Source organism: Mauremys mutica, chromosome 3 (assembly GCF_020497125.1).
Source record: "Mauremys mutica isolate MM-2020 ecotype Southern chromosome 3, ASM2049712v1, whole genome shotgun sequence".
NCBI classification, from domain to species: Eukaryota; Metazoa; Chordata; order Testudines; family Geoemydidae; genus Mauremys; species Mauremys mutica.
The window spans coordinates 154,274,931-154,302,921 of record NC_059074.1 but is presented as its reverse complement, the minus strand read 5'-3'; the positions used below and the strand labels follow the sequence as shown (position 1 = coordinate 154,302,921).

The following is a 27,991-nucleotide window of genomic DNA, read 5'->3' as shown; positions in this document are numbered from 1 at the left end:
AATGTCACCCTATGTCTACTGCATGCTGCTGGTAGACGAGGTGCTGGAGTGCTAAACAGCAGCATCCTCTCCCCTCTTCTCCCCGGTGGCAGATGGTACAGTACAAAAGGACTGGTATCCATCCTCGTCATCAGCCCGTGAGTGCTCCTGGCTGGCCTCGGTGAGGTCGGCCGGGGGCGCCTGGGTAAAAATAGGAATGACTCCTGGTCATTCCCAGCAGATGGTACAGAACGGCTGGTAACCGTCCTCATCATAGCAACTGGGGGCTGAGCTCCATCAGCCCCCGCCCTTCATGTGTAAAGAAAAGATTCTGTACTGCCTGGACTATCATAGCAACGGAAGGCTGGTCTCCTCTCCCCCCTACCCTTTAATGTCCTGCCTGGACTATCACAGCAGCAGGAGGCTGCCTCCCCCTCATTTTATCTCACTAAAAAGTCAGTGTTTCTTATTCCTGCATTCTTTATTAGTTCATCACACAAATTGGGGGACACTGCCACGGTAGCCCAGGAGGTTTGGGGGAGGAGGGAAGCAACGGATGGGGTTGTTGCAGGGGCACCCCCTGTGAATGGCATGCAGCTCATCATTTCTGCGGGATCTCTGGGGCTCTGACCCGGAGCGGCTGTGCTCTCTGGTTCTCTAGTACACTTGCCCCATATTCTAGGCTGGACTGACTCTATTTTTAGACAAAACATAGGAAGGGAATGACCCAGGGAGTCATTCCCATTTTTGCCTATGCACCCCCGGCCGACCTCAGCGAGGCCAGCCAGGAGCACCCATGATAGCAGCAGACAGTACAGAATGACTGATAACCGTCATCTCATCGCCAATTTACAATGGCAGACGGTGCAATATGACTGGTAACCATCTCTGCTATTTTGCAAAGGCAAATGAATGCTGCTGTGTAGCAGTGCAGTACCGCGTCTGTCAGCAGCATCCAGTACACATATGGTGACAGTGACAAAAGGCAAAACGGGCTCCATGATTGCCATGCTACGGCGTCTGCCAGGGCAATCCAGGGAAAAAGGGCGCAAAATAATTGTCTGCCGTTGCTTTCCCGGAGGAAGGAGTGAGTGACGACATTTACCCAGAATCACCCGCGACACTGTTTTTGCATTGGGATCTCATCCCAGAATTCCAATGGGCAGGGGAGACTGCGGGAACTATGGGATAGCTATCCACCGTGCAACGCTCCGGAAATCGACACTAGCCTCAGTACATGGACGCACACCGCCGAATTAAGTGGCCACGTGCACTCGACTTTATACAATCTGTTTTACAAAACCGGTTTATGTAAAATCGGAATAATCCCGTAGTGTAGACATACCCTGAGGTGGTTAGAGCCTGAAGAGATACATTACCAAAAAAAGCAGGTTTTAGATAAAATTTCAGTCAGCATTCCGTGCAGATGATGCTGGGGTTATTGTATGTGGTTTAATGCTTATATATCATTGCACTAGCACTTGATGCACAGGTTGTAAGCATTCTGGTTCAACAAATATCATCCACAAGTTTTGCTCCATTAATCCCACGATAGGTTACTCTACTAGGTCGAACCAAGACTCCATGGTTTGTCTTACAGGTGAAGTAGCGCTTGTCACTCACAGATCCATCATTCTTTCCCTTGGCACTTCTGAGTTCAAGTCCAAGCCATATCCCTGGTGCAAAGTCAGTAGGGCCAATGTACCTAATTGTGCCCATCTCATTAGAGCTGGTTAGAAGGACCTGAGAACCCTCATGTAGTTTCACAGGCCCCTCAGTGTTAGTCGTAGTGGTGCTGCTCCAACTACGCCGCAGCATCGAGCTTCTAGATCTAGTTAGGGAAAGAAATTAGGCTTCTTTCAGTGAGCACACAAGCAAATTTTTTTCTTATGATTATCTTATGCACTGACATGTTTTTGAAAGGCATTTTAATTTACCGTTTTAATAGATTACTTCAGATCCCATGTCAACAGTAGGATGAATATGCAGTTATTTACAAATAGGGACAGCACATCATAATATATTGAAAATCAGTTCCCCTTTCATGTACCTGATATTAAGATCAACCTTTTCTTTATAATAGACAATGGTATCACTAACAGAAAGCGGCATGAACAAACTGCTGTGCTTATGAACAGGTTAGCCCAGTGGTCCCCAAACTTTTTCGTCTGGTAGGTGCCAGACGACGAACCACGGAGGACAGTGGCGGCGGACGAGCATCCTCCAAAATGCCGCCAAGCGGCAATATCAATAGGCGTCACCGCCGAAATACTGCCGACAAGCAGCGTCATCCAGAGGCGTCGCCGCTGAAATGCCGCCGAAAATCAGCAGCAACACTGGATGATGATGCTTGTCGGTGGCATTTCGGCGGATGCTCGACTGTCGGCCAGTACGCGGGCACACTTAGACGCCCTGGCAGGCACCATGGCACCTGCAGGCACTGCATTGGGGACCCCTGGGTTAGCCAAATGAAGTTGTGACATAGCAGGGCCAGCCAGTATTAATGGGTCAAAACTGTGTTATAACTGAAACATATCAGACAGCACAGGCTGGTTATAGAAAGCGCTGAACTTAACACATACAATATTGAATTGTGTAAAACACCATAAATACTTGGAATAATGAATGAACCCTACTTGAACAGAACACAAATTCTCCACTGAATCCAGTGAGGTACCCTTCCTGAAGAGAATTCTCCTTCTCAAATACAAATGTCCCCATATTCTTTTTTCCTTATGCAAGTCTAAGCATCATATGGCAACAGAGATCAGAAAGCTCAGTGTGCAAAAACTGAACAAATAGTTAATACACTGAGAAATTTGGCTCTGTCCACAGTGGTTAGCCACAAATGAATTTAAATGGTGCATGGCCATAGTGCTTTGCAATGCAGAACCAGGACTTAAACTCCCTGAAAACTATGTTTCAACAAAAGCTACGTGATCAAATGTGCAAAACGACAGCCCACTCTGCATTTATACCCCCACATGAGAAACAGATCATTTTCATTTGGATGCTGGACAGACACACACAATGAAAGATAATAAAATCCATTGCAAAAATCCATAATCTAAGTGTCAATGAATCTAATTATATACAGCCAAGAAGAAAATAGATTCCATGTTAAAAATATCAGATTGCTTCAAATATACCAGGTTAATCTAAAGTAACAAGTCAAGCAAAAATGTGAAACGCCACCAGGGAAAGAGGACAGAATGCAATTTTTTTCCATGTTAGGTATATTTCTTTTAAGCTATAGTTTGTCAACTGGAGTTGGAAGAGTTCACAGTTGAAACTTTCACTCCCTGTTCTATTTTGGTGGCACGAGATTCAAGGACAAGCACAAGCGGATCACTTCGTCTAGGACTGGCCCTGCAGTTGTTCCCTCTCAGCCAGAACTCAGACGGAGTTTTGTCTGAGAGAAGACTGCAAGAACTGGTCCTGTGCCTTAATGGAAATTACACAAGTCAATCGAAAGGAACCCACACCATTCAATGCAGTTACCTGCATGTGTCAAGAGAAGGAAGTTCTGGGCTTTCTTCCAGTGATTCTAAACTACAGCTGCCCAGTTTTGCACAGTTAATACATATTTAAACAAACACTCACTTGACAAAGGAGTTTCTCCTGTTTATCTCCTTCTGTGAAGATGCAGAAGTTGTACTTAAACTTCGTCTAAAACCTACAGGAGAAAGTGAATAAATAAGGTGACTAAGCTACTTGATTTAAAAATAAAACGTGCACAACCGCTTTCTTTGCTCCCATCTCATTTGCTAAGCACCCTCCCCACCACTCCAAGCTACAGTTGCTTGGGAAATGGTAAGTATTTTGTTGTGAAAAATTCCATAAGAATCAAGAAATGTTCAAGAATTTTGAGAAGGAAGAGGAACAAGGGGCAGGTAAAAATAAATGTTTCAAAATTTTGAAACAACTTCCACAAAAAAATGTTTAGAAAAAATGCCAATTTTTCATAAATAATTCACTAGCTCTGTATCAAACCCAAATTATCTGTGAATCATCCCTATTCTGATCTCCTCAACAATCCCTTCTGTGCCTGAACCACTGCCCAGTGTTTTGTTTTCTTTTTGTATTAGATGGTAAAATTTTTGGTAAGAAATTTAATCATCAGCAGTAAAAAGTACTATGGTAGCAATTGAGCGCAGGGCCCTATCATGCCAAGCACTGTAGAAATACATATTACGGCACAGTTCCTGCCCCAAAGAGCTTACAGCGTGAACAGATGCAGAAAGAGGGGAAGTTTACTTGCCCAAGGGCACACAGCAGGTCTGGGGCCATGACAGGAAAATAACTCCTGGCTCCTGAGTCCCAGCCTAGCACCCTATCAGGTGGGCCAAGGTGCCTTGTATTTTATATAATAAAATGGAGTGCATAAAGAGTACACAGAGCTTTACAAAACAACTTTTTAAGTCAACAGTAGACAAAGGGGGAAATATCCATTTATTGCAGTAAGTCCATTCTGAAGCCAGGGTTTTGTTCTGGTTTTTAGTACAAGCAAAAACCCCAGTATGTATAAATAGGGACCAAAGGAACTGTTCAAGGAAGTAAATTCATTTTTATTCACTGGATTGATGGGTTACATTCCGATACCTGATGCAATTATTTCCTCCATTTCTGCAATTGAAGGAACTGATAGCATGTCAGTCTCCTAATGCCAATCCTGCTTGCAAACAGTGACTGGACAGTCAATGTCAGTAAAGGAGGGAGAAGTCAAATAGCAATGCATCTTGGGGCATCTGGGTTGCTCTAAAATCTGTTTTGCTTTGGCCATTCAAAGAACCTGGGTGGCATGCCCAGGAAGCTGCAATTTCTGGAAATGTTCTACAGGCTATCCAAACAAAACCAGACCCACGTCTCAATTCTTACCTGGGAAAGAATGATTCATTTTACCTGTTGAAACGTCTGTGAGGGAGTCTAAGGAACCTGTTAACCTAAAGTGAGATAATGGGTTAAGTCTCACAAATTAAAATTGTTTAATTTCAACTTTAAGAAATATATTGCTGGGCTATTTTGGCTAAAGATCGGTTGCAAGGTTTTTCAAAAGACTTATTATGTTGGATTAATTTAGGTTTGAGTCCTCCCCACCATGCTGGTTAAATTTTCATCCTAAATAGATTGAGCTTTTAGTTGCCCACAAGTCAGTAAATGCAGAGTTCAGAGTCCCACAGAGGCCTTACTTCTGCCTTGTATACATTACTACAGAAAGTCTTTTGTCAACAGACAGCTAGTAATATAAAATGTTGCATGTGTGTATCTAAGGATACAGAAAAGGTGCAGTATGCTCAAAATTAAGAAAACTCAGAGGAGACATCCTAAGTCTTACTGAAGGTGCACGATGAAAGTTTGCCTGAGAGCATATGCAGCAACAGAAAATGCTATACACACACACATATACACATATATCTAAAGGCTAAAGATAGAGCGCTGATTCCTCTGCGTGTTATAACACAACAGTAGAAATGGGGAAACTATGCATCATCTTTTATGCTGTGGGGCATCGTTCTGTGATTGTCTGCCATACTAGAAGACTGCAGGAGAAAAAAAAAGGGGAAGCGGAGAAGAGCATGGGTATGTCAGTCACAGGCATTGTACTCATCCACCTAACACATGGCTAGCGAGCACAGGGTTCTCTCTGGTATTCTTTACCCCAAGCCCAATGGTAGTGGCTGTGATCCAACTGGTGAGATCTATACCCACCAGGAAGCTATGTAGCATCCACAGGCAGAATCCTTGTACTTGAATTCTGCTCACAGTATCAGGATTTGGCCCTAAAAATGAGAGCTTTCAAAAGCACCTACTGAATTAGAATCCCTAAATTTAATCACTTGATATGGAGGCAGTGGGATTTAATGAAATTTTTAGATTTGTGAGGTTGCTGAAACAGCCACCTGGGTATGCTTCCTGTTTATATAGCACTGGTACTGAGACATACAAGTACTCTTTCAGCAACCTAGTCTCAGAACCAAGGGGATCTACCACCTCCCCAGCAGCAGGAATAATTGTTTTTCCTCTTTAGTTCATTCAGAATTTTATTTCCCATTGGAGAGGAAGTGAGAAAACGTTTTGTGACACAGACAGAAAACAATATCATACTCACCTCTGCACTCTGGTTGGTGGGGCAAATATGCCATATCTGGGGAGACAACTGAAGTACTGGACCCCTCCAACTGAACCATCATTCTTGCTGTGAGGTTTGTTCAGTTCAATGCCACACCAAAAGCCTACAGTTGGAATTTCAATATTACTTTTACCCAGGGGTAATATTAAAATTTTGTATTTAAAATAGTTAACAGATGCTCAAGTTGTTGTGCATATAACTAATTTATACATAACAATCTGTGTATTAACCAAACCCGAGACAGGATTTCCCTGACCCAGAAGCGATCTCATTACGTCAAATCAAAATGTATGCCACCACCAACATACAGAAGAAAAATAAGAACAGTTAACTAAATTATATTAAAATACACTGAGATACGAATGCTCTATTCAAAATAGCCCTAGAAATACTGTTGATTACTCAAAACTTACATCTATTTTAAGAAAAATGGCCTATTTTTTAGCAAAAAACAGAAAAGATAAAAAGCTCTGCATCTTATTTAAGTGAATTTAAGGCTACTGAAAACAGCAGATTGACAAAGCTGTACTGGCAATTTCTCTGCACTTATGCCTCAATCCTGATCTCAAATTACCACTACTAAGATTCAAATGTCACTCAATGCTCATTCAGTCTTTTTCCCTCTCTAAAATCAGAAGTAATTATTACCAATTGCAAGGTAGATTTTATGATGCAAATACAAGTGTGTAAGGAACTGGGATTGGCCAGTAATTCATTTTACACAGGCTACTGAACAGCCATCAGATGGTAATAAGTTTGATCACTACCAACCTGTGATAAGTGTCAGCTGATTATGCAAAGGTGAGAAATTCTGTATCCTATCAGCAATCCTTATGCTGTCCGGTCCCAAAAGACTCAAAATTAAATTCAAGTAATTTGGTGCTGAAGCTACAGGTTTAAGGGCAATACTAATTATCAGATGAAGAAATAAGAACGGTGACCTATGAATTAGAAGTGATCAATATATCAAAAGTTCCTTCTTTCCTGTTCACCAAAGGCAGGAGAGACAAAACTATATGAAAAAGATCTGCATTGCCACCAAAAATAAACCAGGAGGGGAGGGAGGGTGTCACGTTTTTGACAATTGCTCAGAAAGCAGAGTTCTGTATCGTTGCCTACTTTTTGCCATTTTAAAATATGGCTGTTTCAAAGGCGAAGAGTTGCAATGATGAAATTTTCTTTAAAAAAAACAAAACAAAAAACAAACAAACAAAACAACTTTACATGGTGACCACGCGCTAGTCAGGAAATCCATTCCCACCAGACAAGTTAAATACAGGAACATAACCATTTGAGATTAATAGACTATTTTGGCTTTTCCATTAGGTTCTATCGAATCTATATTACTCTATCAAGTTAGAGAATAATGACATCTTAAATGGGGATTGCTTCACATAACATACTCCTTGAGATGATGAATGTGGCTTGTGCCTGCTGATATTTCATTCTGACATTTTATCTTAAGCAATTTTTTTAAAATATTGATACCACCAAGTGTCAAGACAGGGTATTGCCACTTTAAATGGAAGCCCACTTGCTTGAGATTTAAACTACTGGAGGTACAAATATACCAGTCACCCTAAGTGCAGACATTGGGTAATGGAACCTTTTTTGCCTCAACCTTATGGTTATGTTCTAGGCAGCGGTTTGGATTATGAAAGAGCTCAAAAATGACAGGAGAGCATAAGAATAATTTGGCTGGAAAGGATACATTTTCAAAAGTTATAGTTCCTATGGTTTCAGAACAACCCACCTCCCTCTGAAGACACTTAGCTATGTAATACTGGGGGGAATTTCCAGCACGTAAGTTCTCTAGTTATCGGTAACTTCATCGAGCATAAAAATACAAAAACCGGTCCTGAGAAGTAACTGAAATCAAACAAAAACTCTGAAAAAGCTCAATATATCACCATGACACGTCTAAAAAGTGAAGAGCACTAAATGTTCTAGCAGAGCTTCAGGAACGCAAGACATCAGCGTGGTCAAAAACAGCTGCATATAAAAAGAAAGGTGTGCTGTGTAGCCCTAAGGATTAATCTGCTGGTCTATATAAATGTCTTTCTTATGAATTTAAGTATTTGATGTAATAGGCTTATAGATTTATATTAAGAATAAGTGGCTGTAATGCAAGAGACCTACAGGTCAAACATCCTGTATGACGCTAAGGCAACTTTAGCACATTTTGGGACCCTTACTCAGAAAAGTGATAATAGACAAAATTGATGTCTGGAGACCTTTAACTGAACCAATAACAGTAAAGGGTGGAAAAAGGGGATTTTTGCCCACAAATCTAACAAGTACACCACAAATGCGTACATACCTGTCATTCATACGCACATACATCCTGACCTATGGGGCAAATGTACCCTAACATTTCTGTGGGGGAAAGATGAAATTTGGGCATAGGAGGAAGGATTTCCGACTAATGCTCTATAAAAAGGTGAGACAGCTCACCATTAGACAGGCAATTCTACCCATCTATCTGATCCTGTCTACTCTCCATTGCCTCCACCTTCATCTACGTATCGATGTTACCCATCTACGACGGCTATTAACTATTAATAGGCCGTAGTATTATTTCTTTTCAAAATTGTAAGTGAAAAGGAATTTAATCTCCCTTATATTTTTATTTTAGTTAAAGCATTTAGCATATATAGAGTTAAATTAGAACACAAAAAACTTTGCAGTAACTTCCTCTGCAGTAACGCCCAAGGTGCTGCTGCACCAGAGTGTGAGTATCAATTAAGTCTGCAGCTTATAACAGTGTATTGTCATAAATATATCTCTTAAAGAACTGTGATATTTGTAACTCTGTAATCCTGAACCGTTTTAACATTTGCTTACCACTTCATTGATTTTAATAAAAGGTCTTTATGACTAAATTTGTCTCAGTGTAAGCTCTTGTCATAACCCTGAAGTTCCTTTTATAAACTCTGCGAAGCCTGATTCAGGATGAACTTTATCTTCTGATCAAACATATTGGTGAGCCAAATCCATACTAATTAATATCCAATAATTATTATTAATATTATTAATTAATTAAAAATTAATCAAATAAAATTAAATTAAGTGGATAAATTACATCAACACTACTAACACACCCCAAATCAGGCTACAGCCGCCTTAAGAAAATGAATGGTATTATTACTGTACTTTCTGAGAAAGACAACAATGTCAAGTGGCAGTCACAATGTAAAGTACTGTACCATCTTCTCCATTACTCTAGGCAGCTCCATGTCAAAGTCAAATATTCAATTATAATAAAGTGAAATTGAGCTAGAACTCTTAAATTGTTGGATTTCTATTTTAAATAATAAGGTCCAAACATTTATCTTGTTCCTCCAAACATTTATCTTGTTCCTAGGACATTACTCTGATTCTACAATGTATTTTAAGAACAGATAAAATACCTGGTGCAAACTTTGTTGTCCCATAAAATCTAACAGTGCCAGTTCTCTGCCCTACCACTAGCACTTTGTCTCCGAGCTGAATTTCTCCTTCATCAAAAGGGTTTTTTCTTGTAGATGGAGAAGCATTATTCAGTCCTGTTTAATGAAGGGAAAAACTGAAATTAGGAAAGCAGCAGTTTTGAAATGCAAAGAGGAGTACATCATGAGGTCTCAGCAGAGAGTCAGCCAACCGACCGGTCAAATATTCATATATGCTCTTAACACAAGGCCCTGTTCCACACACACTGCTTAGATAAAACATTCCTTTGCTTCAATGGGTATTCAGTCTAATTAAAAAATGCTGGATTTAAGGTTTACTTGGTCGTTAGAAACTGCAATAATATAGTCTGAAGTGCAGTGCATCTGTAAGTGAGACTAAGAACAGCACCTTCTGCCGCAAATTTTCTAATAGTAAAAGTATTACAAAAATAGAAAACTTGAGTTTAAGGACTAACTATCTGACAAGTGCCTCCTCTAAGTTATCACCCCAAGTAGTGACAAAGTAAAAGCAAGTACATTTATACGAATATTTGACCAAACAGTTAACTGACCTGCCATCCCTATTTTCAGCCTGTGAAGGTGTTCTTTAATAATACAACAGATACAGTACCAGCACTGCTTTTAGATGAGGTAGAAGCTACTTTAGGCACTGCCGTTTTATTGCTGTTAGTTGAGTTCCATTTCTTGGGATGATTCTGTTTGCTCTCTAAAGAGGCAGTGGAAGAGGAAGAACTGCTGGGTCCAAGAAAAGCTGACAGAGGTAATGCAAATAATTATCCAGAGATGGTATGCAGGAAAGGACAAGTCAGCTGAAGCAAACAAGCATGTATGATACAGAAGAACCTCATTAATTTACAAAACAAAGAAAGGAGCAACCAATTAAAAGGCAAAGTTGATACTTCACAGCACAAACTTTATCCATTTATTTTCACGCCAGTAGATAATTTTTAGGTATTTATAATACTTCTTGATGTGCTGGTAAATACTCTAGCATACAGTTGTTAAACGAATGAAGAATTAGTAATATGAGCCCTCATCACCTCACTGTCAATATCCACTTTATCAAATGGTTGATGAGAAGAAGTAGGGAAAGTGACATTTTTGTGGGCGAGTAATGGTGTGTAGACTAGTGACTAATGTATGCATTATATACTGTATTAATATTCAAATCCTTACGATCAAAGAAGAATGGGAGATAAATCGCTTATCTCCATTTGTGAACATATTCAATAAGATTGGTCTCGTTTTAACTTTTGCTTTTAGCTCTCTCTTCTTGTCTGCTCAAAAGTAACACCAGGTATGTCTGCACCTCAAGCTGGAGATATAATTCCCAGCTCATAGAGGCATACTCATGCTAGCTCTGATCATACGCGGGGCAGCCCCTGACACTGAGGCTACACACTATTTTTAGTATGTTAGTTTGATCAGAGCTAGCCTGAGTATGTCTCCTCAAGCTGGAAATGATCCCACCAGCTCAAAGTGTAGATGTACCAACTGACTGTGGAGCAAGATTTTACCCTCTTTCTGCCTCAGTTTTCCTATCTATGAAGTTAGAGATAATGCTGCTTATCTGACTCTCAGGGCTGTTGTGAGGCTCTACTCATTCAGTGTTTGAGATCCCCACATGATTGGAGCTAGGACAGATTCAGTATTCATATCACTAAATCCTCTATCTTGGCAGGGGTAACGGGGGGAGGGTAAGTAAAAAATATGAAGTGCATCTGTTGCGAGTCAGGTCACAGATTAAAGAATGGGGTACCTAAGGAAAGAGTACAAGAATCCAAAGGCTCCAAAGTTAAGATATTGGTGGTCTCAACATGAACTAAAAAAAGTACACCTCTACCTCGATATAACGCTGTCCTGGGGAGCCAAAAAATCTTACCGCGTTATAGGTGAAACCGTGTTATATTGAACTTGCTTTGATCCACTGGAGTGCGCAGCCCCGTCGCACCGGAGCACTGCTTTACCGCGTTATATCCAAATTTGTGTTATATCGAGGGGTGTTATATCGAGGTAGCGGTGTATAAAAATAGTGGTTCTGAGTGTGTAAAAGTAACATTCCAAGCTCAAGATTTTAAAAAGTAGATGGCTAAAGTCCATATTTAGGCACCCAATTAGGTAGCCCAATTTTCGAAAATGCTGAGTACTAAGCACCTCTGACTGAAGTCAGAAGTGGCTGGGTTTTCAGCACTTTTTGACAATTAAGCCAGTTATTTAGATGCCTCATTGGGGATATGGATGCCTAAAGTTAGGCTCCTACATCTTGAAACCCTGTATCTAACTAGAAACTGTTCATGAACTGAAACTTTTGGGATTAAAAAAAAAATGATGTTTTTCTCAAGAAAAAATACACTCAGTCAGATGAAGAGTAGTTTTCTGTTTTGTTTTAAATAACAGTATATACTCAAAATCTTCAAAGGCAAATAGTAATATAATATACCTCTACCCCGATATAACGCGGTCCTCAGGAGCCAAAAAATCTCACCGCCTTATAGGTGAAACCGCGTTTTATCGGGTTTGGTCTGGTATGGCGTACTGGTACGCTGTGGCGGACTGGACCAGCTTCCCCGGAGGTGATTTAAAGGCCCCGGTGCTCCAGCTGCTGCGGGGAGCCCCGGGACCTTTAAATCATTGCTGGAGCTCCAGCAGCTGGGCCCAGGGCTCCCTGCAGCAGCTGGAGCCTCTGGCCCTTTAAATCACCGCCCGAGCCTGGCTGCCAGAGCCCCGGCGGGGATTTAAAGGGCCCGGTGCTCCAGCTGCTGTGGGGCGCTCTGGTCTCTTTAAATCACTGCCGGAGCTCTGGCAGAGGGGCTTGGGTGATGCTTTAAAGGGCCTGGGGCGCCACATGAATTCAGATATAACGCGGTAAAGCAGCAGGGCTCAGGTGGTGCTTTAAAGGGCCCGGGGCTCCCCACTGCTTTACCGTGTTCTATCTGAATTTGTGTTATATCGGGTCACGTTCTATCAGGGTAGAGGTGTACATGTTCAACTTGAGAAACCTTAAAGGGGGCTGGATTTTTATAAAGTGCTGAGCATCCAAATCAGACCCCTTTGCGTTTTCAAGTTGAGCACCCAAAAACTGAAGCATCATAAGTCACTAGCCAATTATAAACCTACAGATCATTAGAGACTGGATTCTAATTTAAAAAGTTAAAATAACATTTTTAAAGATTTAAAATGTTTTTGAAATGATTACCTCACAGAAGACTAATCTAAAAATGCTGTTACACCATTATAATTTGCTACTCAACGCTCAAACATACAAGTAATAAAAGGGTCAAAATTCTGATACTTGTTGAACATAGTTCCAATTGGAATACATGCAGCCAGTAGCAGGAACACAGGGAGAAAAAGCCACCAAAACCTACAAAAAGGCTGTTCTACAGATGATCTGCAACATGACGGGGTTTTCTTAGGGGGCTGGGCTCCAGGGTTATACATATACCTGCCATGCCATGCTGCCCTGGCAGCCGGCCATATGACTCAGACTAAGACCTGAAGGGACCATCATGATTAAAGCTACATTTTAGTCATGGGTATTTTTAGTAAAAGTCATGGACAGGTCACAGGCAGTAAACAAAAATTCACAGCCTGTGACCTGTCCATGACTTGTACTATATACCCCTAACTAAAATTTGAGCCAGGGGACTGCAGGTGTGTGGGGAGGGGGCGTGTGGTGGCCCAGTGGGCACTGCAGGTGTTGTGCAGCCCGGGACTCCCACTGGTGCTGTGGGGTGAGGGTTGGCGGAGCTGGCAGGCTCCCTACCCGGACCCACATGGGCCCCCAAAAGCGGCTGGCATGTCCCTGCAGCTCCTAAAGGGAGGGAAAGCCAGGGAGTTACTGTGCGCTGTTCCTGCCACGAACCCTGGCTCTGCAGCTCCCATTGGCCGAGAACAGCAGCCAATGGGAGCTGTGGAGGTGGTGCCTGCCACCCTCAGCCTCCTCCCACACCCAAACTACTACTGCTGCTGCTGGGCGGTGAGAGGCAGTGGCCCAAGACTGCCCCAGCAGCGGCCCATGCAGCTGGCCCCCAGAATCCGTGACTTCCATGACGGACACAAAGCCTTAATCATGATGATCTAGTCTGACCTCATGCACGTCACAGGCCACAGCCTCACTCACTCACTTCAGTAATAGGCCCATAGCTTCTGGCTGAGTTACTGAAGGCCTCAAATCTTGATCTGAAGACTTCACATTATAGAGAATCCACCATTCACTCTAGTTCAAACAAGCAAATGACCCAGACCCCACACTGCAGAGGTAGGCAAAAAAAAAAAATGAACAAACCAACCCAGGGTCTCTGACAACCTGACTGGGGGTACAATTCCTTCCCGATGCCCAAGATGGCGATTAGACCCCAAGCATATGGGCAAGACCCACCAGCCAGACATGTGGGAGATAATTCTCTGTAGTAACTCAGAACCCTCCCTATCTAGTGTCCGATCTCCAGTAACTGGAGATATTTGCTACTAGCAGTCGTGATGGGCCATATGCCATTGTAAGCAAACTCATCAAGCTCAGCCTCCAAAAAAGTTAGGTTTTTTGCCCCCAGTCCTCCCTTTGAAAGACTGTTCCAGAACTTCACTCCTCTGATGGTTAGAAACCTTTGTTTAATTTTAAGCCTAAACTTACTGATTGCCAGTTTATATCCATTTGTTCTTCTGCCAGTATCAGCTCTTAACTTAAAACAACTCCGCCCCTTGCTAGTGATTATCCGCTTGGTGTATTTAGAGAGAGGAACCATATCTCCCTTCAGCCTTTGTTTTGTTAGGCCTAACAAGCCAACCTCCTTGTCTCTTCTCATAAAGGTAGGTTCTCCATTCCTCTGATCACCCTCGTAGTCCTTCTCTGCACCTGTTCCAGTTTGAATTCATCTTTCTTGAACATGGGAGATCAGAAATGCACTCACTATTCCAGATGAGGTCTCACCAGTGCGTTGTATAAGGGTACTAACTCTTCCCTAGCTCTACTGGGAATACCTTGCTTGACTCATCCTAGGACTGCGTTAGCCTTTTTCACAACGGCATCAAATTGGTCCCATTCAGATTAATCCTGCTCCTAGCAGACTGGTGTACAGGGCTGCTTGGAACTAGAATGCAGGTCTACATTAGCACTGCTTTTGCAGCATATTTGAGTGCCTGTGAAGAGGGGTAGGGGAAGGAAGAGATATGCGATACTTCCTTTGCCCTACCCAGAATTGGCCCAAAATGAATCAACAAGGGGAATTTAGTTACCTTCTTTACCAGGCATAATTTTCATTCCTTCTTCAGTAGCCAAAAAGGTGGATTCAGAACTACTGTCTTTTTTTAATGTAGCTAAGCCTAGGATACAAAAAAAGACAAAAAACAAATAGGGTCAACAAATATCCTGGCAATTAACAATTAATAATTTTACAGAAAAATCCACATATGCAAACAGATACAGTACTGGGTTTGTAGATCACTGAACAAACGATGAAACCTCCAAGTCCATCATTTAAATCCAACTGTTCTACATACATACTATAGACACTAGTAATCTTTACAGAAGAGTGTGATATCTAGTATTTAGAACAGAGGTCGGAAACCTTTCAGAAGTGGTGTGCCGAGTCTTCACTTATTCACTTTAACTTAAGGTTTCGCGTGGCAGTAATACATTTTAATATTTTTTAGAAGGTCTCTCTCTATAAGTCTATATTATATAATTAAACTATTGTTGTATGTAAAGTAAACAAGGTTTTCAAAATGTTTAAGAAGCTTAATTTAAAATTAAATTAAAATGCTGATCTTACGCCGCTGGCCCACTCAGCCCGCTGCCGGCCTGGGGTTCCGTTCACCTAGTTTGGCAGCGGGCTGAGCAGGGCCTGCAGGACCCTGGCTGGTAAGGGGCCGGCAGCTGGGACCCCAGACCAGCAGCAGACTGAGCAGGGCTGGCGGACGGAACCCCAAACCGGGGGTACAGGTGGGAATGTGGGGGGTGGGGGTGCAGGAGCTCCCGTTTAGTGCTCAGGGTGGGGGGTGGGGATGGGGAGGTGGGGGGGAGGGTGCAAGAGTCAAGACCTGGGGTGTGGGGGGGCTGGGTATGTGGGGGGGGTACAGGAGTCAGAGCGGGGCTGGAGATGTGTGAGGGGGTGCAGGAATCAGGGTGTGGGATAGCTGGGTATGTGTGGGAGGTGCAGAAGTCAGGGCTGGGTGTGTGGAGGGGGTGCAGGGGTCAGGGCAGAGGGCTGGGTGGGGGGGAGTTTCAGGGGTCTGGGGAGAGGGCTGGGTGTGGGTGGGGGTCAGGGCAGAGGGCTGGAGTGCTTGGCTCGTGGGGGTGCTCCCAGCACTCTGCCATGAGCGTCTCACGGCAGGGGGCTGGAGGGGATATGTCCGATTCCACCCCTTTCCCCAGGGCCCCATCTGTCCCTACCTCTTCTCTGCCTCCTCCCCGGAGCAGCGAGCATGCTGCGCTCCCCCTGCCCCTCCCCCTCGCAAGGGCCATCAGCTAATCGGTGCAAGGAAGGAGAGGAGGAGGGGCAGGAAAGCAGCACACTGGGGGAAGAAGTGGGGACGGGGGAAGTTTGGCTGCTGGCAGGACCAAGCTTCTGCCTCCTGCCCCTGCAGGAGAGAGCGGTGGGCGGAGGGACTGAGTGGGGCCGGGACCCCGGCAGGCAGCAGCGTGCCATTAAAAATCGGCTCGCATGCTGTCTTTGGCACACGTGCCGCAGGTTGCCGACCCCTGATTTAGAACACGGTACTGGGAAAATAAGGATTTATGTCCTAATCTGATACTAGTTTCCTGTGTCACCACTGGCAAGCCACAACTTCTCTGTGCTCTCTCCCATCCCTCTCTTCACCCATCTGTGAAATGGGGCCAAGGTCTGCCTAAATTACAGGTTTCAGGATGCTTATTTAGTACTTGTAAAATGCAATTCTTCAAATATGAGTACTACAAAACCACAGTATTTTTATATAAAACTTCTAGTTGTAAAATAATTTACCAATCATATTAAACCACTGACACTTAAAAAACACTCCAAAGCAATCAAGCCATCTTATAAACAAATTGCTTGCCAAATGTTTATATTGAAACAATCTGTGTTAATACAAGTGAACAAAAAATCCTTTAAAATCACAAACTTCTGATTTCTTTAAACACACTCAAAACTGAACATTTTTGTTTTTACGATTGGAATAAGACTACCAACTGTTAAATCTATAATTTCTGTGTATGCATGTATTTATACAAATCTGAGTTTCAACCCCATAGCTTTTGGTTTCAAGCCTACGAAAATGGATTGAATATGCCAATATTAATCTAATTAAAGAGCCTATTACACTACATAGCAACAATGTAATAACATATGCCTGAACTAATATTGCTGCTTAAATACATGCTTCATGGACAAGTTATTTTGTATTCATAAGTGGCTGTCTGCCACGACTAGGCAAGGAGAACAAAACCTTCAGGCAATTTTGCTAGTACTAGTGATGAGGGCAAAGTGGATTTTTTATTTAATTACATGTATTGGCTTAGCCCAGGTGATATATTATTTTGGTACTTATTTATAACTGTATTCTATTTTAAGGTGTTTTATATTTCAGCCTTAAGAGTCAGACGTGTGAGAACATTGTTCATGGCCAGAGATATGTTTTATAACAGAAAATCTTTGATTAGTCCCAGTACTTATGTGATCAGGTGACCATTATTGATGAAATCTAATGGACTATTTAAAGAGCAAATATTTTTACCACAAATATCAAAAGTACAAATAAAAAAAAGCATTAAAAATATCTAAATACAATATTAAAAGTAAGGTTTGACAGAACTCTGCAGTCTATCTACAATGTTTACAGAAGATGTACTAACAATTTTGCATGGTCTGTAACACACATAATTTACTGTAAAAGCAGCAAAGAATCCTGTGGCACCTTATAGACTAACAGACGTTTAGCAGCATGAGCTTTCGTGGGTGAATACCCACTTCTTCGGATGCAAGACGAAGAAGTGGGTATTCTTGCATCCGAAGAAGTGGGTATTTACCCACGAAAGCTCATGCTGCTAAACGTCTGTTAGTCTATAAGGTGCCACAGGATTCTTTGCTGCTTTTACAGAACCAGACTAACACGGCTACCCCTCTGATACTTGACATAATTTACTGGTGGTTAAGACATTGAAGAAATTTACTCCAGTAATGCAAGTAAATGTTTCAGAAGAAAGCTCTGTATTTGCAACTTGATCCTTCCATCCTAGCAAGTGAATCCACCAGGCACATTAAGATAAATGGGCCCTTTGGCATAAGAATATCTTACAATGGCAGCTCACCGCATACTGCTTACACATGTAAGCCTAGTGGGTGTACCATATATAACTTACTCTGATTTTTACTTAAAGCAAATGTCAAATTTTTGGATTTATAAAGATGGTTAGGCACAGCTGTGTCAAAAAACAGGTTCATCACAAACTGTTGTCACAAATGCATTGCCTCAGAGGAAAACAATCATTTTCCATTTTAATCAAGATCTTTTGAAAATAAATCGTAGCTCAATCTTAACGAACAGCTGTCTTATGGCTCACAATACTATGAGTGGACCAAACAGCCAAAATGAAGAATGTTTTATAGAAAGAGATAGCTTAGGCCACCCACTTTACAGTTTTGCAAACAAATGTAACTATTTTACTGAAGTGTTGCATTTTATGCAAGGTGTGAGTTTTTCCACATCATATTAAACTGCCTGGATGTTAAGTTAATTGTCTAAATTGATATGATTAGGACAAGGCATTTCAAAAAAAGATGAGCTTCGTGGAGCATGTCATTTTTCAGATCAAATCGTAACCATGCAACTTATACTATACAAATGGCCCATTTCTAGCAAAGGTCAGACAGAGAACTTCAGAAAGTTTGAAGTATGTCAGTGTGTAGAAAATTGCAGATGTTCAATTATTTTTAATGGTCACAGAGCAGCACATCTACCACATAGACATGACAGCGAGAGTCAAATGACTTTTGCAAGTTATCCCAAATCACTGCCAAAAAAATGTATTCCACCATCCCATCATGTAGTCTGTATATGCTGCATATTTTACAGTTTAAAAAGGAATGTTTTAGAGGATTTTAATAATTTTGTAGGAATATATGTACACCCCTCCACCTGTAAAGTCATGCTGCTTTATTATGAAGGGTCCAACTGGACAGGACTGAGAGAGAGGGGAAATTATAAAACAATACATATAATAGCATTATTTTTACATCATTTAATCAAGATCAGGGCCCATTTGTATGCACTAGGCACTGTACAAACACATAAGAGAGTCCCTGCTCCAGAGAGCTTAGAAGCTGAATTGACAAGAAAGGGAAAGGGTGGAAGAAAAGGAATATTATCTTGACTTTACAGATGGGGACCTGAGGCACAGGCCTAAACTAAGGTCACACAGGAGGTCTGTGGCAGAACCAGGAATTAAACCCAGATCTCCTAAGCCCCCACCCACAGACTTAAACACAAGAATATCTATCCCCTCCAGATGTATTCTTTGTTTCTCAGGTGAACTAATTCATTGCCTTGACACATAACATAGTTATTAAAATAGCTTCTAATTATTTTTGCCAGAAGGGTTTTTATTGAAGAAACTGGTGTTAATACTTCTTACAATATTTTAATACTTATAGACAGCTGCATATAAATTAGCATTTAAATTTGTTTTCCTCAACAGTTTGACAGCCTGCTGATCAATCCAAATAAAATCTACGTAATTAAAGCAAAGCGATTTTAGACATTTACAGATATCCTCTCCAATCCGAAACAGCTTTAAAAGCTTCAGAGTATGTGCTACGGTAAACCTTTCCCAAACAGTATATCAATATGTAATGTTAGATCCCCTGGGTATATTATACCACCAAAATGACCATTCACTGAGAATAGAACCTTTAGTCACTCTACAGATTCCCCTGGCTCAGCCCTAGAAAAAGACACAGCAATTGTCTTACCAGAATTGGGCAACGGTGTAACTAGTCCCATATCTTACCTTCCAGCAATCAATTTTACATAATGCTGCAGGGGATTGTAAGAAGGCCTAACACACCAGTGCTATAGTACAATGACATACCATATGGTAGAACATTAATTGTTACTGTGATTGAGCCACAGGGCCTGATCCTGAGCAATAAGCACCTGCAGTTTAAAGTTATTTCAATGGGAGTGACAGATGCTCAACACCTCTCAGCACCAACAACTTCAGTTAATGAGAAGGCATAATTAATAAATATCATACTACTTTCTTATTCCAAGAGGATGAATTAACTACAAGCTAGGATTTTAACATAAAGATATGCAAAATTACCATCTGATTTTTGGAGAGACTAGCTTTATAAAAAAAGAAATATTTACCAGTATTCACTTTTGAAGTTATGTGCGTTACATCAATTTTCTTGGACTTGACCAAAGTAGATCGTGTGGAAGGACTTCTGACAAAATTCTTCTTGTGATCTGAAGCCTTACTGATTTTAGAAAGAGGTGCAAAGATACCTGGAGAATTAAAAAAAAAAGAGTTGCATCTCTTTCTGTATGCAGTATGTCAACCAGGAGAAGCAGTAATGCAGCAAAAAAATCTAGCTATTCTCTCTTAGGTTACTCTGTTTAACAAAGTATTTCAATTAATGGATTGTTATACTCATAGCTGGTGAGGTGGGGAAGTAATATTCCTCTTTTATGGATGGGAAAGTCACTTACTCTATCCTGTGCCTCAGTGCTCTGCCCAGCATCACAAAGAATGCTTGTGGCTAAGCTGGAAACTGAGGTAGAACATCCCTCAGCACAAGCTCCTGCATCATCTCACAGATGGAAATGAAATGCCAAGCAAATTTACACCACAGACACCTCAATTTGACGAACAAAGAAGGGAGACAACATCACATTCCTTTGATGGAGAGAATTTTTAAGAATATATGAATGCTCAAATGAATCTCTTTCAAAGTGGAAGGCCAAGTAAGCTATGAGAGAAAATGTCAAATAGAAAAGAAACAATTACACTATGGCTGTGAGAAAAGCCAATAACCAATTAAGATGGCAAAACTGGAAAGATACTACATTGCAGTTTCAAGGAAGTAATCAGAAATGACTTCTTCTGCAACATTTAGAACTGATAAAGTTAGGAGCAGTTAAAGAAATTTACAAAATAGAAAAATCTGGGACAATCAATTTGTATTTATTGACCCAAGACGCCTCATCTAATCAAACCAGTCTTTTTCTTTTCTTTTTTTTTAAATTAAGATTTCAAAGTATCTGTAAAACATCTAGAAAATAAAGTTTTACCACATCTTGGTGCACACTTGAAGTACTGGACTTTTCCAACACTTCCGTCATTCTTTCCTTCTGGTTCATCCAGCTCTACACCAGCCCATTGCCCACTGGCAAATTCTGTTGTGCCACAAAATCTTAATGTACCAACCTAAAGAAAAGAATTAACACAGAATGACTTTGTGAATAATAAATAAATACCATGTCCATTAGATATGAGGTAAAATAGTAAGTCATCTGCAGACCCATGATCACTATACAGATTGCCACTTTCACATTCCTCTGCCTTCCTTGAGGGCAGAGATCCTTTTCCTTCAAGAATGCCAGCCAGTAAGAGACAGGACTAAGTCACCTGAGATTGAACAAAAGCAGCATTTATTGGCAGTTATCACAACAGAAAGAAGTCACAAACAACATGTACCATTAGACAATGACATCACTTCAGCAAAGTGCTTCAGTGCACGTCTTACTAAGCAGGTTCATTCATTTTGACTTCAAAGGGTAACTCACCCACTTAAAGTTAGGCACATACTTAAGTATCCTGAAGAATACAGGCCTCTACCGGATGAGGAAGGGAGATTATAAAATAAAACAAAATACCACATTCAGACTACCCCTAAAATTTAAAGATAAGCTGCAAAGGAATTTATTCTCAAAGAGTCAATGACCTTTATTCCTTCTTGCCAATGCAAAAATAAAGCCTGAAAAGTTTTGTTTTCTTTTTTTCTTTTCTTTTTTTTTAAATATTTATCTAGATCCTGGTTTTTTAAAAAAGGATCAGGAGCACTGAGACGGTCTTCTCTGATTTTGCCAATGGACTTCTTCTGGTCTCAGAGGATGTGTATTACAAGCTCACATGCCTTAATTTAAGGAGTGGGATGCAGAATCATTAACAAAGATGTCCTTTCTCCCAACAGTTTTAGACAGTGGATTTAAATCAGTTTTAGAACTTAGGGTTTGTTAGTCTTACTAAAAATAAAAAAATCTCCCTCTTTCAATTACTCAGCTTTCAGTCTTTTGTGGTGCTCGTTTATCACTATAATTTCAAGAGCAGATATGGCGTTGGGGTAGAGGGGAAGGGAGTGTTAAAATTAGAAATTCAAACAAACAGAAGCTTCCCCCACCCCCTTTTTCTAAAATGTATTTAAACAGAACCATTCAGACCAACCTTCTTTATAAATATCAGAAAGCAGCAATAAAGGGGGAGAGCCTCCTTCCTCTCTCCCCCCGTTTTATCTGTCCCTTTTAAATTTGACTATTATAGGATTACTTAATCCAGAGGTCCCCAAACTGTGTGGTATGCCCCCTCAGAGGGATGTGGAGGAACGCTTGGGGGGCATGACTGAGGTCCAGACCCACCCTCACGGGGAGGTGGGGAGGGAGGGACACACAGCAGCTGCCCCTCACCCCATCCCTGCCCCCAGCTGTGGCCCCAGCCTCAGCCTCCTTACTCTTGTCCGTGTCCCCCCCTCCCAGAGCCATGACCCCGCTCCCAGCCCCGGGTGCAGGCCTGACAGGGGCAAATGGGGGGTGTGAAATAAAAAGTTTGGGGACCATTGACAATCTATATCCATAAACTCTGGCCTCTGGCAGCCTATCGGAGGTGCAGCTCTTTAGTCGCATCTTTTCAGACTAAAGGGCTCCAAGTCTAGAAAACTCCATCCACATAGAGAGTGAAAGTGTTACAGTTTACAGAAGATGTTCAGTGCTCTAGCGCAATGTCAAAATAAAAACTAGCATTCTATGTATGTAACTGAAATCAGTAAAAAATTCTTTCTTCTTGTTCTGAGCTTTTATTGACTTGCAGTTTGAGTATTTTTGATGGCTGTTATTTTCTTCTTCGCTTTCATTGTGTAATGGTTTCTGGCTAAACAACTTTCAGATGTTAATTATCTTGTCAGAACAAGCAGTTTCTTGTATATATTTCAGTTGGCATGCCTTTTGTATAGCTAATGATTGTGTCACCTTTCCTGACCCAATTTCAATAACATGTCAAATGCAAATTCAAAATGGAAGCTGCTTCACACACTGCAAGGGAAAGTTTTTGAATTGAAAAGAACAAATTATAAATCTAAAGTTAATATAATAAAAATTAGAAAAATCAAATATGCAAGTACTGTTGTCACAGGTGCATGAAAACCCAAATGCTGAATTCTGTTCTTATAAATAGATGTTTCTGCAAAGTTTGCATGTGTGCTTATGGCAATCTTTAAAAAAAATCCTATAGCTTTTAAATCATTTCTAAGTCCTTGCTACCTACAAGAAGAGGAAAAAAGTATATGACCACTTCATATATACCAGGGGTAGGCAACCTATGGCACGCGTGCCGAAGGTGGCATGCGAGCTGATTTTCAGTGGCACTCACACTGCCCAGGTCTTGGCTACCAGTCCAGGGGGCTCTGCATTTTAATTTACTTTTAAATGAAGCTTCTTAAACATTTTTAAAACCTTTTTTACTTTACATACAATAGTTTAGTTATATATTATAGACTTATAGAAAGAGACCTTCTAAAAACATTAAAATGAATTACTGGCACGCAAAACCTTAAATTAGAGGTGAATAAATGAACTCAGCACACCATTTCTGAAAGGTTGCCGACCCTGATATATACCAATATAGTTACCAATAGAACAACAATTTTCCAAACTTATCTAGTTTAAAGCTATTAAAATTTGAGCTGCAGTTATTTAACTAAAGTACTCATTGCTCCTTAGATTATATTGCTACCTCTATACCACAGCAGTATTTCATCAAAAGAGATGTTAGCTGCATTGCACCAATGAAATTAAACAACTAATGGCTAAGCAGAATTAAATGTACCTTTTACTGGTTTCTGGAATGGAAACTAGATTAATTCTATAGAATATAAATTCCTGTCAGAGGATCCTGCAAATGGTATTTGTGAGACTTGGCAGCATTTTGGATCCATATTCTATAAAGACTAAGACTCACTTATTTATTATGATGGACTGTTAAGGAAAGGTTTGCAGGTACAAAATACAGATTTTGCCTGACAAAACCTGCTTTTCACAACAGTGAAAAAGTTTCACTACTACACAAGCTTTCAGCTTCTCATGAGGGGATTTTCCTTTCCACCTATTTTCCAGCAATAGAAATATCTTTGCATCTCTACTGCCATCCATATTCCATACCTTCCAGAAGTTATTTTACATTTACAGATAAGAAATCAGTTTCAAACGTACTACAAATGCCCAATTCACAGGAGATTACTTGTGCAGTTTTAAATTTATTCACTTACCTTTTGTCCTGCGATAACAACACGATCTCCCAGTTTCAAGCCAAGTGACAGAAGCATGGCCTTGCCAGTGACATGATCATAGTTTGGAAGCATGGCCTTTGAGATGTCACATGACAGAGGCACTGCATCCAACAGCATCTGCTTGATTTCTTTTGCACTTGCTGCAGCATCTGCCATCTCCAATGGCATATCTACTGGATCAGGAACCACATCTGCTGGAATCTGTCCTTTGTCATTCTACATAAACAAGATAGAATAATGACAAGACTTAACATAAAGACAGGCCAAAATTTGGCTGTGCAGAAGTAGTGTCCATTTATAAGATTTTAAATCCCCTTGCTGCCTTTTTTGTTGTTGTTGTTAGTAACCAGCAGCCAAAATTTTCAAACATGTATATATAACAATATAAAATAGGCATCTGACTGAGACAAAATACTGCATTTTAAAGTGCACGTTACGAAGGACTAAGAAACAATGACGTTCTGAAAGTTTCTATATCATCATTGGCACACAAACTAAGGATTCTCCAAGTGGCCTTAATCCAATTTATATTTGCTTGTTAAAAAAGAATTATATTATATATAGTCCCTGGAACTAGTTGACCAAGAGCAGCCCACTGAAAAGCTACTAGCTGGCAATGGCTTTCCATCATTACCAACTTAGACCATGGTTTGGCTCACAATATCAAACTTGATGCATGTGACAATTTTTTACAAGGTTTTTAACTAGGTTGTGCTATGCTTGGCTCTAACATGGCTTGTGTCTGCTCACAACACCGGATGCCTACTATTTCGTTAGTAAGTAGGGAGCTAACAATGCTTCATTCTCAGTGCCTAAGTTGCCACATACTTGTAGCCCAGTTTACTGGTCCTCCTGTCTCCCAGTTATGCGCTAGTGCATCCCAAAGTACACTGTCCATGCATGCATCCTGGAAACTTTATTTCAAGACAATATAAAAAAAGCTACCTAGATTTCCCCAGAAGGCAGGATACAAAGACTGTTACCACAGTAGCTGCAGCAGACACAAACAAGGTTACTATGGCTGTATGTGAAAACAACTGCCACATGGACAATTTAGCTATGCTTGTTGTAATCAAGGTCAGATTATTATTTAGCATTTATATTCTGATAGCATCTAAAGAATAACAGGTTGAGATCCAGGTTGAGTCCCACTGTAAAAAATATGATAAATGACAGCCCATGTCCCAAAGTGCAAATGAGAGTTGTACTTTAGTACTGACAGTCCTTAGAAGACAGACAGACATTCTATGTGTGGAAAAACATTGATGCTCTTAGTCTAGTTCCTAATGGACAGTGCAATCTAAGTACATACACTAACTGATGGAGCATGAAGATTGACCCACAGTGCAATTTTTAAGATGAGCAAATCAAACACATCTAGAAGCACTTACAATTCAGACTGTTTAAAGGTTTAAAACTGGCTCTCTCACTTGGTCTCAGCAGAAGTCCAAATGGCAGCTACAAGGAACATGTAAGTTTGTGGATACCGTGATGGAAGATCTTATGGAATTATTTTAAAATAATACAGTAGCTCTTTCATTTTCTCTCTTTAGTAACATGGTCCAGGCACACCCATAATTTGCCACAGACCTATTGTTTTTAGCAGAACAGTTGTAGGAGGAAAACATGCAAGAGCTTGTGGAAGATCATTAACTATGATAGGTGTGGCCAAAATCTCTCCTTTTTTCCAGGGATCACTAGTTGAGGAGGTACCCATTAAACTGTTTTGAAGCCATACAACTGGATGTATAAAGGCAAACAAGGCACTATTCTTAATTAACACATTGATAATTATAACCAAAATCCCACACTTTAATATTTCCATAACTCCAAATCTTTTCTCTCTTAGGAATCTCTATAGCAGAAGTGACCCTGGTTTCCTTCAGAACAAAGTCAGAGTTACTAATCTGCAATATGGGAGATTCAGGTTCAGCAGCCACCACAAGACTCTTTCCCCCTGCACAAGTGGCATTCAGATCTGTCAGAGAGACTGTGTTTGGGCTCATGTGATTAGGGCAAGACTATTAATACCCAGCATTGGTGATGATCTTAGGTTGCATTCCTATGTTTATGAACAGAGGTACAGCTGTGTGATAATGGCTACTTTAGGGGACAAAGGACCACTAACTAATAAAAAGACAGGCATACATACAGTCTGAGGAATGTTGCTAAACTGATTTTTAGAGAGAACTGGATCTTGACAGAAACCTAGGGTTGGATAACAGATCACAACGGCCCAAAAAGGAAAATCTTTCAAAATTAATAGGAGTACTTGTGGCACCTTAGAGACTAACAAATTTATTGTAGCATAAGCTTTCGTGGGCTACAGCTCACTTCATCGGATGCATGTAGTGGAAAATACAGAAGGAAGATATATATATATACACAGGGAACATGAAACAATGTGTGTTACCATACACATTATAAGGAGAGTGATCAGTTAAGGTGAGCTGTTGTCAGCAGGCGAGAAAAATAACTGTTTGTAGTGGTAATGAAAATGGCCCATTTCCAGCACTTGACAAGGAGATATAAGGAACTTCCAAAACTAATTACCAATGATTTTCAGGCACCTGACCAAAACCCAGGACTGGTTGTTACTCTTTTGTGTGTGTGGCTATTTTTCTTAAATGTTGGGGTAATCTGGGGGAATTTTCCTCTCTTTCTTAAAATAGAGACAAGGTAGGTCTGCTGGTGAGAGAGACAAACTTTTGAGCTTACAGAGAGCTCTTCTTCAGGTCTGATAAATGTATTCAGTGGGTATGTCTATGCTGCAATTAAAAACTCATGGCTGACCCATGTCAGTTGACTCAGGCTCACGGGACACAGGCTGAGGGGCTGTTCAATTATGGCGTAGTATAGACATTGGGGCACACAGTTACCTGAGCCCTGCAAGCCAAGTCAGGTGATATGGGCCAGCCATGGGTTTTTTAATGGCAGTGTAGGCATATGCAGAGTGTCACCTTATACTTAGCTGTGAAAGATTATTTAGCATAAGTAGTTATACACATCTTACAAAGAACCTTTCAAGGGACCATTCAAGGTGAGGTGGCCAGTTAACACCTCTCCAATCACAGTGGGAAAGGAAGAAAAAGAAAAGCGGGGGGGAGAGGAGGTTGTTATAGATTATTGTAAAAAGCCATGAATTCAATGTGTGTATTCAGTTCATGAATTTTTGTATCTAGCAAAATTACAAATTTAAGTTCCCAGACTCATCCTTTGAAGGTGTTACGCAGGTTTCCTTTGAGGATGAGGACAGGAAACTCAGCTAATCACATACCCCAGCTTTTCTTCCCCCTCCCTCGGTTCCTCCTTATGACTGGAGAGGTGTTAATTGGACACTTCACCTTGAATAGTCCCTTGAAATATGTGTTAACTACTCATGCTAAACAATCTGTTCAGCCTTGTATTCAGAGTGTCACAGTGAAATACACTGCCCAGACCTGAAGGAGAGCTCTGTGTAAGCTTGACTCTCTCAGGGCTTGGCTACACTTACAAATTTGCAGCGCTGCAGCAGGGTGTGAAAACACACCCTCTCTGGCGCTGCAAAGCACCAGTGTGGTCAAAGCACAGGGAGGTGGAGTACGGACAGCGCTGGGAGAGCTCTCTCCCAGCGCTGGCGCTTTGACTACACTTAGCGCTTCAAAGCGCTGCAGCGGCAGCGCTTTGAAGTGCTAAGTGTAGCCACAGCCTCACCAACCACCTCTTACATCCTCTTATGTCTCTCTTACATCCTGAGACCAACACGGTAACAACACTACTGCATACAAGTTTTCTTAAATGACAGTCAAATTAACCACTACACTCTCAAATGAACTCACAGAGGAAAATCGTAAAAGACAAAAAATCCCTAACACCTATGGACTACCACTTTTCACAAGTGATCACTGTATATCTGA

The 27,991-nt window shown here is 41.0% G+C and overlaps 1 protein-coding gene across 6 annotated transcripts in view; it reads right to left on the bottom strand.

Annotated features, from left to right (window-relative positions):
• Positions 1–1,245: 1,245 nt before the first annotated feature.
• CLIP4 (CAP-Gly domain containing linker protein family member 4) overlaps positions 1,246–27,991 on the bottom strand; it is a 47,205-nt gene continuing 20,459 nt past the window's right edge. For 4 of the 6 annotated variants that reach the window (XM_045011953.1, XM_045011954.1, XM_045011955.1 and 1 more), the window contains exons 8-16: positions 24,075–24,311; positions 20,830–20,965; positions 19,906–20,043; positions 14,794–14,880; positions 9,520–9,654; positions 6,089–6,212; positions 4,858–4,922; positions 3,583–3,655; positions 1,246–1,810 (exon numbers count right to left, since the gene is read on the bottom strand). In XM_045011953.1, coding sequence (XP_044867888.1) covers positions 1,489–1,810; positions 3,583–3,655; positions 4,858–4,922; positions 6,089–6,212; positions 9,520–9,654; positions 14,794–14,880; positions 19,906–20,043; positions 20,830–20,965; positions 24,075–24,311 — 1,317 coding nt within the window. In that variant the 3' untranslated portion in view covers positions 1,246–1,488. Of the gene's footprint in view, positions 1,811–3,582; positions 3,656–4,857; positions 4,923–6,088; positions 6,213–9,519; positions 9,655–10,168; positions 10,310–11,049; positions 11,053–14,793; positions 14,881–19,905; positions 20,044–20,829; positions 20,966–24,074; positions 24,312–27,991 lie in introns of all 6 variants that reach the window. The other 2 variants (XM_045011958.1, XM_045011957.1) reach the window with 2 other exon arrangements.